General features: G+C 43.7%; 1 protein-coding gene across 3 annotated transcripts; it reads left to right on the top strand.

Moving 5' to 3' along the window:
* The first annotated feature begins 5929 nt into the window (after positions 1-5929).
* Positions 5930-15555, top strand: LOC140215332 (uncharacterized). 3 transcript variants are annotated; one of them, XR_011892324.1, is made up of 4 exons: positions 5930-6423; positions 9809-9877; positions 10933-11013; positions 13324-15555. XR_011892324.1 is itself a non-coding variant. In XM_072285938.1 (4 exons), the coding sequence occupies exons 1-4, from the start codon at positions 8787-8789 to the stop codon at positions 13434-13436; spliced, it is 312 nt and encodes a 103-aa protein (XP_072142039.1). In that variant the 5' UTR covers positions 8363-8786; the 3' UTR covers positions 13437-15555. The 3 variants fall into 3 exon arrangements, 1 of the variants encoding a protein (XP_072142039.1); XR_011892311.1 differs by lacking the exon at positions 5930-6423 and adding an exon at positions 8363-8839; XM_072285938.1 differs by lacking the exon at positions 5930-6423 and adding an exon at positions 8363-8835.
* Positions 15556-15816: the final 261 nt, after the last annotated feature.

The following is a 15816-nucleotide window of genomic DNA, read 5'->3' as shown; positions in this document are numbered from 1 at the left end:
CTTCAACTTGAGAAGTCCAACTTTCTGTGTCAATGTGCGCATTTGGTCTGCAAAGGTAAGGATTGCAACAATAATAAATGCAATTAGTTATAGTAATGAGCTTTTTTTAGTTAATTTACACCATAATCTGAATAACTGAACTATATGAGCGCGTCAGCTTTTATAGAATGTCGTCCAAGTTTCGCTAATATTCGAGAGAGTGTAACTTCAGCATTTCTTCTTCTTTATGCGAAAAATCTTTTATTGAAATATTAGACTGCATGATTTAATGCCTAATTTAGGCTGCCATGAGTGGAGTTGCTAGGTCAAAAATGTGAGAAATAGCCAGGAAATCGCGAAAAGTAGCCAAAAATTCACCAGGCTACTGCCATGGCCGATCACTTGAGAAGAAAACATTGCGTAGCCAATTATGAACTGCTTCTTATGGAGCTGTTCCGTTTAGTGCCCTTCGACGTATTTAAAATGTGTCTTTAGGGATCAAATTAGAACTCGTGGCTCCTTATTCGTATTCGGGCATTGTTATTCCTGTATGTATGATTAAGTAAATGCAAGTCGTTGTCAATGAACTCTTGTACCAGCGACAATGTCGTGGGCACAATTCTCGATCTTTAGTCATTCGTCAATGTATCCACGTGTCATATCTCAACTTTGCAAGGGAATATCATATACTAGTCATGCAGGACTTCTAATACCTTAAGAAAAATATTTTTATAGTAGTTTTTATAGCCATATATTGTCGTGTTCTCACATACCCTTCCTCAATTTCATCATGGAACCGTAGCAAAACTTTTCTTTCCATCATATAATTTTCTAAGCAATCGACTATAGAAGGAAACGTTCCATGGAATGATGCAGAAGGTGTTCCCGTTGAATGAATTTTGTAGGTTTCAAGGTGAAGGTTCCGTCCACCCTTCCAAATACACATGGAGAAGATGGTTGTTGCACATTGTTTGTGTCATAATAGGTGTAGTACAGCGAATTATACCATTTATTTGTAATATCTTGTATTGTTTGTCTGCACCTCATATAGAAAAATGTTGCTTTTAAGAGTAGGCAGACAGTAGCCAATCCAAAAATTTTCCCGCCACGAGTCTTTCAAATGGCCAATTTGGCGCAAAGTAGCCAAGCCTGGCAACCCTGGCCATGGGTGCTTAATTACTAGTGCTGGTGGTATTTAGTCTAATATAACGGATGACCCTGTACATTTGCTATGGCGAATACGTTGCTTTAGCAATGGTAAAAACATCCTAGTAGCGCACGGATCTTCATACGTATTAGCCTGTGGGTGCCTTGCACTAAAGTTTTCTACATATGAAAGCAGCGCTGGAAAGGCACAGCCTATAGACGGGCGGCCGAATTCATAGTGCTATTCACTCACAATTTCACTTTAGCATTGGTCGGCCGCCTTTGCTAAGGAAATGTGTAACAGCAGAAGGATCGACATTTGGGCTAGTTGGTACTGGTTGAACATCTTGAAGGGGCAGCGCAATATGACGAAGACAGAAGGCAGGAACACTCAGGACAGACACAGGACAGCGCTGTCCTGTGTGTTCCTGCCTTCTGTCTTCGCCATATTGCGCTGCCCCTTCAAGATGGGTAACATCACGATAGGCTGGCATCTGACGAACTTTTGGGGGGAATACGGACACAGAATGTTTTTTTTTTCTACAGTGCAGCTCTTAGGCGCCCGTTCCTACGGCGAGCTTCGGCGTTCCTGGCGTAACCGAGCGAACAAGCGCAGCGATAGATGAGAGCGAACGCGGCGCGCAACGGTGAACGAAAAAAAAAAAAAAACAGCGCAAGAGAAGAGGCGCGAGAAGGAAAGCGGAGAGATGGGTAGCAGAACCGTGAGGTGGAAAGCGGAGGAGGGTACGGCGAAAGCGTGAGAAGAAAAGCGTAGTGCGGCGATGGTGGCTACGAGGCGGGGCCAGAGTAGCGTGCGTCGTCTGGAAGGTTTGTGGGTGGCAGCTTCTGTGCATTGCGCCCTCGCATCACCCACGCACTGGCTCTCGCGATCTCCAAGTTAGCGAGGCAGTGGAGCACACTTCGCTCCGTTTGCAACGTGCCGCACAAGACCACGCCAGCCAATATATCGCGAAATGAAAACACGCATGGAGCGGCGCTCAAATTTCGCATTAGGGAATACCGTAATCGTCGGTGAGTTATTTTTTGTGTGTGTGCGCGTGTGCTCTTGGCCGCGCGTTTAGAGCGAACGCCCTTAATCTCGACTCCAGTCACTATCCGTGGGCAAGGCCCGAGCAGCCATACTGCGGGTTTGATGACGGGGCAGCTGACGATAAATATTGACAAAGCCAGAACGAGCGAGCACAGGCGGAAAGCATGCGAAAAAAATAAATACATACGATGGGCTGAGCACTATCTGGTCCGCTGGTTCCTCAATGTCCCGCAGCCCCGGAAAAAAAAATGGCTGCCAGCTACAAGCTTTGCAACTTCGGAGTCTCTAATCGCAGAAAAATAATAATAAAGTTACTACTCTAGAATTGATCGAAAGAGCAAATATCAGCCAATGGTGATGTCGGGCATATTATTAGCTAAGGCGGCCGGCAAACTGCAAACAGCTTTTACGAACGAATGGCATTGTGAATTTGGCTCCTTGTCTATATATACGAGTGGAAGAAGCAAAATTGGAGAGGCGCTTTCCACAGATGTGTCCACATACCTCGAGGCAAAAGCTCCCGAGGCCCGCAAATGTTCGACAAAGCTGACTGCGATGCAATAATGGGGTGTTTGCGCTCGAACGTTGTTGTTTATGAACTGCGACAGTATGGGAAGTTTGGCTACTGAAGGGAACAATATCCAAAAGTGGTTTCCAACACACACACACACGCACAGAGGGTGTTTTTTTAGAACATACATACTTCTTTTATAAAAAAGTAATGAGTCCAGGGAACGTGGCGTTTTTGCATACGAGTCCGTAGGTGAGGGGGAGATACTTTATCGCTAATAAAGCCCGCTTCAGATGACTAATTAACAAAAGCTCATTAATTAACTTTCTTTTGCAGTTGTCTAAGTGCAGTTGTCTAAATGGCATATTTGGAGGCAGTGACATTTTCATGCACACTCTTTTTTCTAAAATAATCTTGAAAATCGCCCCTAATCAAGATATTCATCATCAAATTCCAAAGCTCGATCGAGGCCATAGGCAGTTTTAGTTGGGCGTCCGCAACCGCCCACGTGCGCATCGCGCGAGGTTGTGCGTGCGTAGCGAAGCGCGAGGGCACGACACGGCAATAGTTGGCCGGACGCAAAAGTTGACAAGGGGATTGCTGACGAGGGGATTGCCTACCTAAAGCTGTCTAATACCGAGGCCGAGCGCGTCCCTCTGCCTGTCAGACGGCAACGTCCCCTCAAGAAGGGAACTTTGAATGATAACATGCTGCTGCAAATCCGGACCCGGCACACAGCCGCTCATGCTTGCCAGGCAAAGCGTGTCGTATCAGCTGAGCAGCTCACGCGACTGGCCAAGACTTTCGGTTTCCAACTTCCTAGCGCTTGTTGCCACGAAACATTTCCGTTCTTATGTGATAGCGGGGCCGCCTTTTCGGTAATGCTTCTTCGCTGTAGGTTCTCGTCGAAGACGCGCAGATCTGTAGAGCGGCTGTCAAAACTTTCCCGTTTACTATCATGGTTATCGGTTGTTTGAAGCTAAATTAATGAACAATACCCTATTCAGTCTGGGGTCCTTTCAGACAATTTTATATGCGCTTTATTTCTGCGTTCTTCATGACAATAACCGGCCGTGGTGGCTATGTAGATATGATATTCTGTGGCTGAGATCGAATTCCTGGGCGAGGCGACCGCATTCACATGGTGGCGAGGTACACAAAATGTTCGTATACCATACTTTGTGTGTACGCTCATAAACCCATGTGGTCGAAATTAATCCGGTGCCCGCAACTATGGCGTCTCTCACAGCCCGTAGGAAGTTCAACCTCATTTCCATTTCATTTCGTTCATGACAATATTGCGCGTCCGTTTTGTGTTTTCTGCAGTTGCTGGTCAGCTGCCGTTGATAAATGGCAATTTTATCAGCACCCGCTGCTAAAGAAAGCAAGATAGCAATTGATTACTAGATGCAGCAGCGACATGTTATATCCATGATAAGTTACCCCAGCACTCATTAGTGAAAGAGTTGCCCGCATAAATAATATGTCACGAAACCTTAAATATTGGTTACACATTTTACACACTTACACAACTATACACATTTGAGGTAACTAGGCATTTGCGTAACACAGAAAATATTAATGTGAAATGGTATTGTGCAAGAAAAACTCTGTAGACATACTCTTATGATAAACCATGTAGAGATACATGGTGTGACCGCCAATAGTCATTTTTAGCCAGAGTCGGACTAGAAAATTTATCAGACCAATGTACCTACATTTGTCTTTGCAAGTTATATTTCGAAATAATGCGCGGCGTCCTAACGAACTCTTATTGACCGAGCATAGTCCAGGCAATCAATACCTATAACTGTAGCAGGCAGCTGCTAGCTCACTTTGGCCGTGAGAGTATTACTTATATTTCATGCCATTAATCTTGTCAATCAATACTCATATTGACTCCGTCGCCCAGCCTGTTATGATTCATACTACTCTGCGTGTGCTGGGACGTCTACGGCATCGGCCTATCGCGCAAACAAGGAGGCCATAATTTTCATACGCCGCTGACCACTCATGAAAGTGCTTTGTGCCATGGAGACTGCTCAACTTGTTTAGTATGTAGTTCCTTATCACTCGTTATAACATTTAAACAACGTGTTTCGCTCTGCTCTACCTGCCGCGCGACTGGCCGCCGAAGTGTAGTATTTACTCATACTCTTGTTTTCTTAAATCATTCCCCGCTGCACCAAAATGAACGGAGCCTTGCTACTGAACGAAAAAAAAAAATGCACATTGGCCGGCATGTTTCAACCCACACGTCCAATTTATGTGCACACGTACGCTACGGCAGATGAAACGTCAGGAGAGTCAAATATGCGAGAGAAAAAGCCAGCCTTGATTACCCGGGCAGAGAGAATGCTGTTTAGAACCAAGATGCATGATTAATGAAAAACGGCCGCTTCGTGTTCTGGAATGCACACGTACATGCATGAATAAAGCAGAATTTCGCCATTCTGGACGAAAATTCTCTCTCTCTCTTCACCGCTTTCTTTGAAATACGGAGATCCGCTCGCATCCTTGCTTTCAGACAGCCGCCTACGTCAACGCTTGGAGGAGCGGCACCGCAACTAAAATTTCCCTGCAGCACCATTCATTCTGGCTGCAATTAGATGCACAAGAAAAAGTGCTCTGCAAAGACAATGAAGCACATTTTTCAGCTTCCCTAAGAGCAATCCAGAAGCTCAAAACAGCCTTGATGCACGTGCATCGTTGCACAATATCCCGCGCTGACGCCTGTTTGAAACCAAGCTACCGTTCCATCGTGTCAACAGAGTAGCAGCAGCATTCGCCACTTCATGACGCGCAAGAAGTCGGCTTCGCAATTTCGTTATGACAGATTGCACACTGTCTTGTTTCTCTGCCGGAGGAGTCATATCAAGGTAGTTTCTTAAAGAAGCCGCCGCCACTTGCAAATTACGGTCCAAGGGTCACTCTGTTCTACGCGGTGTTAAATGAACCGTCAAGTGCAGTTTATGGCAACATTTATCTTTTCTTCTTCATTTTTTTTCGGAAACTCACCACCCAGGTTGCCCAATACTGTAGCCTTTGCGCCGAAAACGCCGTATAGCGTTTTTATATGAGAGTTATTCGCTTTGTATTCACAATCCTGCTGACGTATCCACGCTGCAAACAGCAATAAGGGAGTGTGAAAGCGATTGTACGCTGCACTCTAAAAACTAGGAAGGGTATCGCAGGAGTGAAGCTGCCGGTTCACTCTTCAAAGCGTCGTTTTACTCTCGCAAAATGTCGAGGAGAGTGAAATGCATTGTTCACTCTGTCACCAAGGAGAGAGTGAAATGTGCTTTTCACTCTCCCCTTCAGAGAGAGAGAGTGAAAAGACTCTTGCGACAATAGAAAAGAGAGACTCTTGCGGCAATAGAAAACAAAACGTAGCGTAATCTTCTGCTTCAACTGTAGGTGGCTGGCCCCTAACATGGCAATGTATCATTCATGCACGCTGAGCAAAGAACACATCGTTTTGCTTCTAAGAGAACAGGCCGCCGCAGTTCAAAGGAACGCGTAGCGAGCGCTCTACTTTTTCACTCGGAGTTGCTCCACCGCGCGCGCGCGCGCTCAAGATCGCGGAACAACACAGCACCGAAAGGTGATCCCTCCGCCGAGCAGCACAGCAGCAGCAAAGGCCAGCCAAGGGAGATCGTATGTCAGCCATCTCGCGTCACCACGAAAACACGACAGTCGTTCGTCATGCCTTGGATATAACAGCAAATCCTCCACGGTAAGTGAATTCTAACTTAGGTGCACATTGTCCGTATATGTCATGCTATCGCCAGGAAGTCGTCGCTGCGCTTAGCCGACGCGATTGACAAAGGCCTAGGCATACGCGCTGTGTCTCTCGATGTCAATCGAAAAAGCCAGTCGTCGCGATAACTGCATGTGATTTTATCACTTTGCCGTTGTCCGTAAGAGCTTTAAAGATCGCAAACGCTGCCTGAACTATGGTATGTTCAATAAGACGCCAGGCGAGAGGACGCTTAAAATGGTTCGCTCACCAGCCTGTGATTCCGAGCCTATGCGGAGTGTGATTAGCGTGCGTTTTGTGTGTTTGAATTTATTCAGTTTGGCAGTATACTGTGTACGGAACGCTGTTGAACTAAGGAATCACATAACAGAAGGCGTCATTTTGCTGGCAGCATGCTTTTTTTTATAAATAAACCGCGCGCTTGACGGTGTCTCGCGCAGGGGGAATCTGCGACCACTGAAGTTACGTGCAGCACCAGTGCTAGTTAGAAACTTTGCCGCAGGCATTCAGCTGCATGCTGCAAGAGGTCAGTTGGGCGCGTTATCTTGAACTTACTGAAAACGCATGAGGAATCCATGTTTTATGCTGAAAAAAGTATAAACCCCATATAAGCGATCTTGCGCGCGGCAGCTACAAGCGACGCGACGGAAATGGCTGTCGCGTTCGCTCGTCGCCTACAAGTCGTACTCCGTGCGAGCGACGATTTTGAGCGACGCCTCCCCGGTGTTGCCGGCATGAGGGCTGCAGTCACGCGTGACGCGTGCTTTAGTAATTTACGTTGATGTATTTTACTATAAAAAGTAGCATAAAATATTTCCGGAGGTCTTGCAGTACGTTCTTATCCTTGCACATATAAAAATTGAATCATTTGCTCGTTCCGCGCGACAATCGGTAGTATTTGAGCGATGTATGTACATCCAGTTCCGGCTTCGCGCTATTGGCTAGTCGCTCATAGCACTTCTGGGCGACGAGCGACGATTTCTAGATTTCCAGAACCGAGCCATCTGTTCAAGCGACGGCCCGTTTTGTCGCTCGAAGCCGTCGCTCGTCGCCGTCGCGCACTAAATCGCTCTCACAGTGTTTATCCGTAAGACTGAACTGTTTTTGCTCATGTTGAAATGGTGTGATTATAGGTCTGGTTTTGTCTCCTGTTGCGGTTTTCGTGCACGGTGCCAAACTGAAAGGATGCTTATGTCTACGAACTCGGTGAATTGTCGAGCAGCTAGTTACGCATCGGCATCGAATATAACGGCTGCTGTGTGGAATTACAATTGCAGGGGCGCTTTGCATGCGCTTATTGTTTTGGACATGCCTGTGCATTTGCTAATATGAGTTGGCGTGTCAGAGTTATGTCATATGAACAGCTAAATCAGCCTTCCTCTGGGGGTTACAAGCGTAATGTGTGCATTTTGCTATAGCATGGCAGATCAAGATGTGTTTATCGCTTGAATATTTTTAGTAGAGAAATAAAATATCAAAATAAAATGTTGCTTTAATTCCGTGTTACCACTCTGTCGTACGCAGAACAATAGGTTGGTGTAATAAACTAATAACTGCGGTTTAACTGCAACTTTTACATGCCTACAAGAATCTAAAATGCTAGATTTCAAACTGCAGCAGTAGTCGGGTCTGTCAAAAATGAACTCCACTGCGCACCTCATGCATGAAAATAAGTTCATGCCTTTTAGTAAGCTTAGATGCAGGCCGCAGTGAACTTGTTAGTATTGAAATGTGGGTAAGCTTGCCATAACAAGCCTTGTTGCCCTTTTTTATAGGCACATCCATATATCCATTGAGCTGAAGGACAATATTTTCATCCCTACTGAGCATCATGTTTGCAGCTATAATCCTCAAATTATGGCTTCAGCAGTGGCACAACCAGGGATGGTGCGGGGGGGGGGGGGCACACTGTGCACGTGCTTAGGATGTGTCACAAGTGGTGTTTGCGATACACCAGACTCATGACAGAACTATGACGTCTGAAAATGACTAATATTTTATTCATTAGCAGGAGTATTCTAACATTCATGAAAAACAAGGATGAACTGTGGTTTATTTGTTTTTTTGCTTAAATCTAAAAATTGAAGTTAGTTTAGCAGTTGACTGTTGCAGTCATTTGGATGTTTTGCATGCATTTCACTAGGAAGACTAAGAGCTAAGACTTTTTTATTGCCATGGCCTTGACTGTCTTGATGTTGTTTTGCACCATGCCCTTGTGTTGACTTTTGCATACGATATTTTTCAGGCACCCGCTTTATATAACGCAAGAAGGCAGCTGCAAGGACACGAGGATGTGAAAGAGCCAGTGCAGCGCGACTTCACGTAGTGCAGAGGAGCCAATGCCAAAAAATCAAAATACATTGGCATGTTATTTGGACAAGAAAACTAGTATGTGGGTATATTGGGTGTACCATTTGACCAAATGTCAACAAAATCAAGATACAGTATGTTACACGAAGATGAAAATTCTCACGTGCTCCAGGCAGTCATCTTAACATGGTATATTTATGTAATGTCTCTGATTGGAAAGTCAAATCAAGTATGCTCTCTGGAGACAAACACATAGCAGCAAGTGTCATTGAAAAGTTAAAAATGTGTTTTAAGAAAGCTGATTAGTTCTGAGAAGTGACTGCTTTTTGTCTTACCTCTCAACAGATATATATATCCATGTGATAAAAAAATAGTGGTACAATGAAATTGCATATTTGCTTAGCGACATGATACATACTTGCAATGAGCACGGTGCCTGTGTTTACTATAAAAAGCAACAGCCCATGCTTGGTTAGGTTAGGCCCACTACAACATGCAGGCATGGGTGATTGGCGCTTTTTTTATTTCTGTGTCGTGAGGTTTATTGACGTGCGTATAGGTGCAGTGGCACGCAGTATGGCTAGTACAAAAAAAGGGGGGGGGGGGGGGCAGATATATGTAGCTCACTGTACACGACACAGGGCAAAGGAAATCCGTGTTCAGCAACTATGTTAAATGCCATGTACGTAAATTTTACAACGCTACTCGTTCGAAGCGCGCACAGGTGCATATTGAAGAAAAGTTTCCAGGGTAGATAATTTAGTTCGTAATTTACACTAATTTTGCTTAACCACGAGACATAATAATTTGAATATACTGCACGGAAAAACCTAGAGCGAATTAAATTGTGTGTCAGCTTCGTGTGTATACATATAGTCTTTCCTATGCATTAGATTTTTTGCGTAATGCATTAACAGTTGACAGCCTATCTTATGATGTGTACTCTGTTTACATTACAGTTGTTTATTAGTTTACTCGTTTGTTTTGCGACTGATGAAATGCCGGCATATATATATTTTCAACATTTGACATAACCCTGTATGTTTTGCAGGGACAACCCAGGACGTGCATTTCTCAGCACCCAGTCAACTGCTAAAAGTGACTCAAACACAGGCCACCAGTAAGTGGACATCAGTTGCAATTTCACATTATGCAGTTGGTGGCTGCCTTGTACGGAGGCTTTTTTTTTTAATGAGATGGTGATGTCGTTCTAACGTACACTTTGACCACAAAGGTGCGATCATGTCTCACAGAGGCATATATGGTTGCTATTCTCTGCCAGGGACGTGTTCTCGTGTTCGTGAAGCATTTGTGTTTGGCAGTATTGTCGTCCAATGAGTCGGATATAAACACTAACTCGCCACTGCCGGCAAGTAGTTGCGAGAAACGCATTATGACGCTGTGAAGTTATTTCATTAATTCGAAGGAAAGTTTTACAGCAGGAAAAAAGGTTGCTATTCCAGGTAAACATGTCTTTTTCTCACAGGTTATTTAGCCAAACTGTGGGTGCATGAAATTCGTGACTTATGAATAGATTTTAATTTATTCTTTAGTGATGCTTCTAAAAGAGACTAGAAATAGTATGTGACTACCTCTGCAATCAGCAGACCATACATTTACAGTCATAAGTGGCAGTTCCATGCAGTCTTGCACTTTATATAACCTTTCCTTTCAGCAACATTGGAACTGGTGGCTGCGTTTTCAGAAGGAGAAGTGCACTTGGCACTGTATATGTATGTGTGAATTCGGTTTTCTTTGTATGTGTCGGCTCACTGACAAACAGTGCAAAAATCTGTTGTACCATGAGCCTGATGACGCCTTCTGCTGCTAGAAATGCGGCACTTCGTATCTTATAGTACTGCATGACATTTAAATCAAAGCTACCACATAAAATGATCAAGAAAACTAACCGCTGTTATAGCTGTTTTCCTCAAAGAACGCTTGTCCTTTATGGGCTGTGTTAATCTGAGCTCTCCACCGATGTTTCAGTAGTATTATCCCTTAGTGAGTGAGAGATTGGGGGCAAATAATCGTGTTAGTGTTTAAGTGGTGTCCTAATTATGTGCATTTGTTCCAACAAAGTTGTCTAGATTACTTTATTGTGTAGTGTAAAGCTTATGAAACCATCAGCAACTAGTGAGTTGCTAACACGCATATGGATTTGTCACTATACAGGTGGAACTCGGCTGTACCACTGCAGTGCTGCGGAAATTGCCTTCACCAGCGGCTTTGCAACAGCTGTTTCGCAGCATGTCGGTATGTGTTAATTTATAATTATGTTGGGATGGGCTAGTATTATGGACCACTGCTACTCTGTATTGTGACAGATCCATATGATAAGGGATGTTATGGGCACAGCGAAAACCTTTGAATTTTTTACTATGGTACATAAACAGGCTCTCCTTTTCGTCACTGGAGCAGGAGAGAAGGGCATGCAGGCACTCCTGAATGTACATATATTTCAAAACATGAGAGAGACATATACACACACACACAATTAAACTAAAGGCAGGGACGTTCCATCTTTCATCTTGAATTGAATTGTGCAGCGCAAAAATACAACACAGACCACAGAGAAGCACACATGTTAACAGGTTTGATACACACGTTAGTTCAACAGATTTGATACTTCAAGTGTGCTATTTTACACAAGGGGGAAGGGAAAGGGGAGAAAATCTGAAAAAAAAGTGGAGTGGAAAAAAAGGAATCGTGCCAAAAAGCATGAGAAGCATCGCGCAGCCAGGATCACCAGCAGGACATCTAAAAAGCACTCTGATAAAATTACATACAGGACAACCTTACGTATAGTTTGTTTCAATCAACTCAGATCACATGCAGCCATTACTGCAATCAAGTTGTTTCCTTATGTCATATGAGGGAATGATGTGGGCCCAAAAAACTGTTTAGAGCTGAAGGATTATGTTCCATTCTAGCCTCATTGCCTGCTTTTTTATCATATTGTTATCAGCTGCTTATGTTAGGGACAAAAAGTAAGAGTACGAACTGTTTCCCGATTCGCCATTCCACACAACATGTCTTTGTGACTATATGTACATGCAGATGATCCATAGTTGAAAAATATTCAGTACAGTAGAATCTCATTACAAGATGCACTTGGTTGTAAGAGACATCTGAAAATGGTTTGGTTGGTTTTCCAATGTTTGCCACGTTAACAATACTGTATACAAGAGACACCTTTGTTACTAAGGATGACTTTTTAAGTATTCACTACTTCGAAGGGACACAACCCAGACACATTCACTTTGTGCACCTTGTGTGCTCCGAAGGGCGTAAAGATCACGCAATCCTTACACAAGTCAATCGCGCATGTCTCTTTTAGCATGAACCAGAAAAGGAGGGAAACGAGGACAGTGCAGGGCAGAAAGTGTCTGCAGTTGAAGCTGACGAGCGTCTAAGAGCACCTCAAAGGTACTGCGAGCAACAAGGCTTGCAAAGTGAAGTGTTTAAATTCCAGAAGTTGGGAAGGAAGCTAACACAATCTACAGTCACTAAAAAGCTGTGAATGTCTTCTTTAAAGGGCCCCTAAACCACCGAGGTTGAAATTTAGTTGCGGTGTTGCAGTTCTACACAATAAGGCAATGAACAGGTAGCCACGAGAATTTTTCGAAACGGTGCAGTAATAGTGGAGCTACGTGTGTTTGATTATCGAAAAGTAGTCCCCACTCATTTTACTCTTTCATCTGGTACACGCCATATGGACAGTATCGTCTTTTCCTTGCCTAGTACACCTCCAAATGTTACGGGACAGGCCAACACCAACGAGCTCTGTTGCTGTTGCGCTGGCCCGTCGTCCTGCAAGGGGTGGCGCTAATACAACGGAACTGTATGGTGACTCGTGTTGAAGAGCCTCATAGGGAGACCCTTCTGTTGGCGTTTCTGTTCTTTGCCCCCATTGGCTGCCCACAACGGCATCGCGCGCAACACGACGAGGAAGAAGGAGTGTGTGTATTTGCTTGCAGGCCTTGCCGGCAGTCGTACACTTTCGTTCGACCAATCGACAGCACCGGAAACTGGTGACATCATCAGAGACAGCCTGGTGACGTCAGGACAAACTGGGGGGTGCAGGATAGGTCCAGAGAGGCGCACGGGGTCATTTTCTTCATATTGTGGTGCTCCAGCAGTGCTACGCACTCTGGCATTTGGCTTCGTCGATCGTGACGGCATTCTGATTTCGATACGCGTGTTTACTTGAAATGTTCAAAAAATGTCGAGAAGTGGTTTAGGGGCCCTTTAAGCCACCCTGAGCATTTATTCCTTCAGATATATCAAAACATACTTTAGTGATGATGCATAATAAAGTGATCTAGTCTGGCTCCTCAGTGTCTCAAAATTTTTGGTTTCGAGAGACATGTTTCCCGTGCCTCTTGAATATCTTCTGATGAGGCTTTACTGTAATATACACAAACAATTGTGTAACTCCTCCTGCAAGTATTATTCATTAAGCCCGGTCACTTATGTGCAAAGCTTGTGATTAAGTCTTGATGTCCGTACTTTTTAGAGCTATGTTTATTAATTCATGCTGTTCTTATTGGTTCTTTGATGCAGGAGACAATGCCTACGAAATTATTGGCCCTGATCATGAGAGCCCTCAAGGGGCAAACAACATCTCTGTTGCAGAAGTGAGCCCGATACCACTTGGAAGTTACCATGACAGATGACGGCAGCAATAGATACAGAGACTGCCATGTCTACTGCAGCTGCAACAGTGTACGAGGCAAGCAGCAGTGCGTCAGCATCAGCAGCAGTGTCAGAAGGAACCACGCCAGGCCTGGTAGAGCAACATGTGTGCTATCACTGACTTTTTTTGTAGTGGATACAACTCATTTGCTCAACATACAAAAGCTTTTCACCACGACTGTGAGCCAGTGTTATCGTGCAGCAAGTGCAAGACTAAGTTAGGTGTTATAACACAGTACAAGCATCACTTTAATATATGCAAATGCAAACATATTACAGTTGTTGCCTCCCCAGCCAGCCCACATAGTGACAACAATGTGGAACACATGGTGGGACACACCTCTCCCCCATTACAAGATAGTAGAGACTGTCAGTGTTGTTGCTAGATTGACTGGTCTTTGTAGGCAACTAGAAGGACAACACAGGTGTCATAAGATTGTTGTTGATGTTGTTGAAGAGGTAAAAAAGAAGTTTGATGCAGCTGAAGTGCCAACTGATATTGAGCAAATCAAAAGCAACCACCTGAGAAAGCAACACTATCGAAATTAGGGTATCTATGTGCCGCCAACTCTGGTAAGAATGGCATAGGACAGAAGTGTGATGAAAATCACACAGACACTGCTGTTGCATCACTGGCCACAGTGAGCAGCGACTTGTAGGGCAAGAGAGTCAACTGAAACTAACATTATGATATCATGCTCCCATGTGACCACTTTTCAAGTTATTTTGCAAGATACAGCTCAACCTCCAGAAACGAGACTGCAACTTGTCTGTAAAAAAGCTTTCACAAAAAATTATTCATAACACTATTAACATAGCAGTATCTTTTTTTGTGTGTGTCGGTTCGAGGTTCCCGGCTGTCCATTAATGCAAAAATTGAGGAAAAAAAGAACATGTGTCGTACTTACACCTTTTTAACAAGTACGAGGGGGACAGAACTTTTCTAGTCATGCATCTTCATCATACTATCAAGTTTTTAAATGCCTTTTATAATTATTATTACCAGTTATATCTGAGGGCATTGTATGCATGTAGCAGGTGTAAAATCGGGTCAGTTGGATCAGATGCCTTATCTGCAAGCGAGCCCTATATTCAGGAAATTTGAATTAAAATAGTTACGTTAGAGACGCAGTCTTTCAGCACTTTATTGCCTGTGGTTTAAGCATTGCTCAATACTTTTGTGGGTGGCAATTTCAACCGGCACAGCACTGCGCTTTGCCACAGTCACATTTGTCTTCCAAGCGGTGTTTACCATTTGTGTTGATCTGTTTGTGTATGCATAGAGCAAGTTTTAAATTTATATTTTTCTGCATTCTTGTGCTTGCACTAAGCTTGTATAAGGCAGTTACAAAATGTGCGTCACTATAACAAACTGTTCTGTTGAGCTTACACTTGCAAATAATCGTGTTCAGATGGCCGCACTTCTATGCGGGTGCACCGCTAGCTTTGTGTATGTTCTCATGTTTGTATAAAGCTTATATAAGCTAGTTAGAAAATGTATGTCACTAAGCATTGTGATATTCTTTAAAGAACTGCTTGGTTGGTTTTACACTTGTGAATTAGTATTGAGGCGGTGGTATTCCCATGTATGCCCACTGCTAGCTTTCTGTGTCCTCACGTGTTTGTATTAAGTTTCTACAAGGGAGTTACAGCATGTACGTCACTAAGCGCTGTGATATTTTTTAAAGAACTGCTTTGTTGGTTTTACACCTGTGAGTAATAGTACTCGGGTGGCACTAGTCATGTGTAGGTACACAGGGACCATTTGTATACATTATGCTCATGTAAAGCAGTTACAAAGTGTATGTCACTAATTACTGTGATATTTGTTGAATTGCTGTGATGGTTTTACACATGTGAATAATAGTGGTCAGGACACAGTACTTGCGGTGTATAGTTGAATTTATACACTGCCAAGACATGGGCTGTATACGTACCAAAAGAAATGTATGTCATTATATTGTTGTGATTATTACTGTTTGGATTTTATTAAACTGTAATAAAATTGTTTCTTGTATCTATTGAGGTATGGCAATTTGTCATGCAACCAAACTGAGGACCTGAACTTGTGCATACAAATAAACAGCTAATTAAAGAGTATACTGCTCATATTCTGCTAAACCAGTTTAACAAATCTTGTACTACAATGCTGGAAAAATGACAGAGCTGACTCGGATGTACAGAAAAAGTTCTGCACTGGCTGAAGGACTGCCCCACAATGGAGTTCGTAATGTTGCGTTTATTGGAGTAGAACAGAAAGTGCACTTCTATTAAAAATGCGACAGTCGGTGCAGAAACATAAGGCAGACGAGCGGATGTGGCACATTTTTTTCAGGGCCCTCCATGCCTACTACTGCATTT

The sequence above is a fragment of the Dermacentor andersoni genome, chromosome 1, assembly GCF_023375885.2.
Source record: "Dermacentor andersoni chromosome 1, qqDerAnde1_hic_scaffold, whole genome shotgun sequence".
Classification (NCBI taxonomy): Eukaryota; Metazoa; Arthropoda; class Arachnida; order Ixodida; family Ixodidae; genus Dermacentor; species Dermacentor andersoni.
Note: the sequence above shows the minus strand (reverse complement) of the source record. Positions and strands in the feature narration are given on the sequence as shown.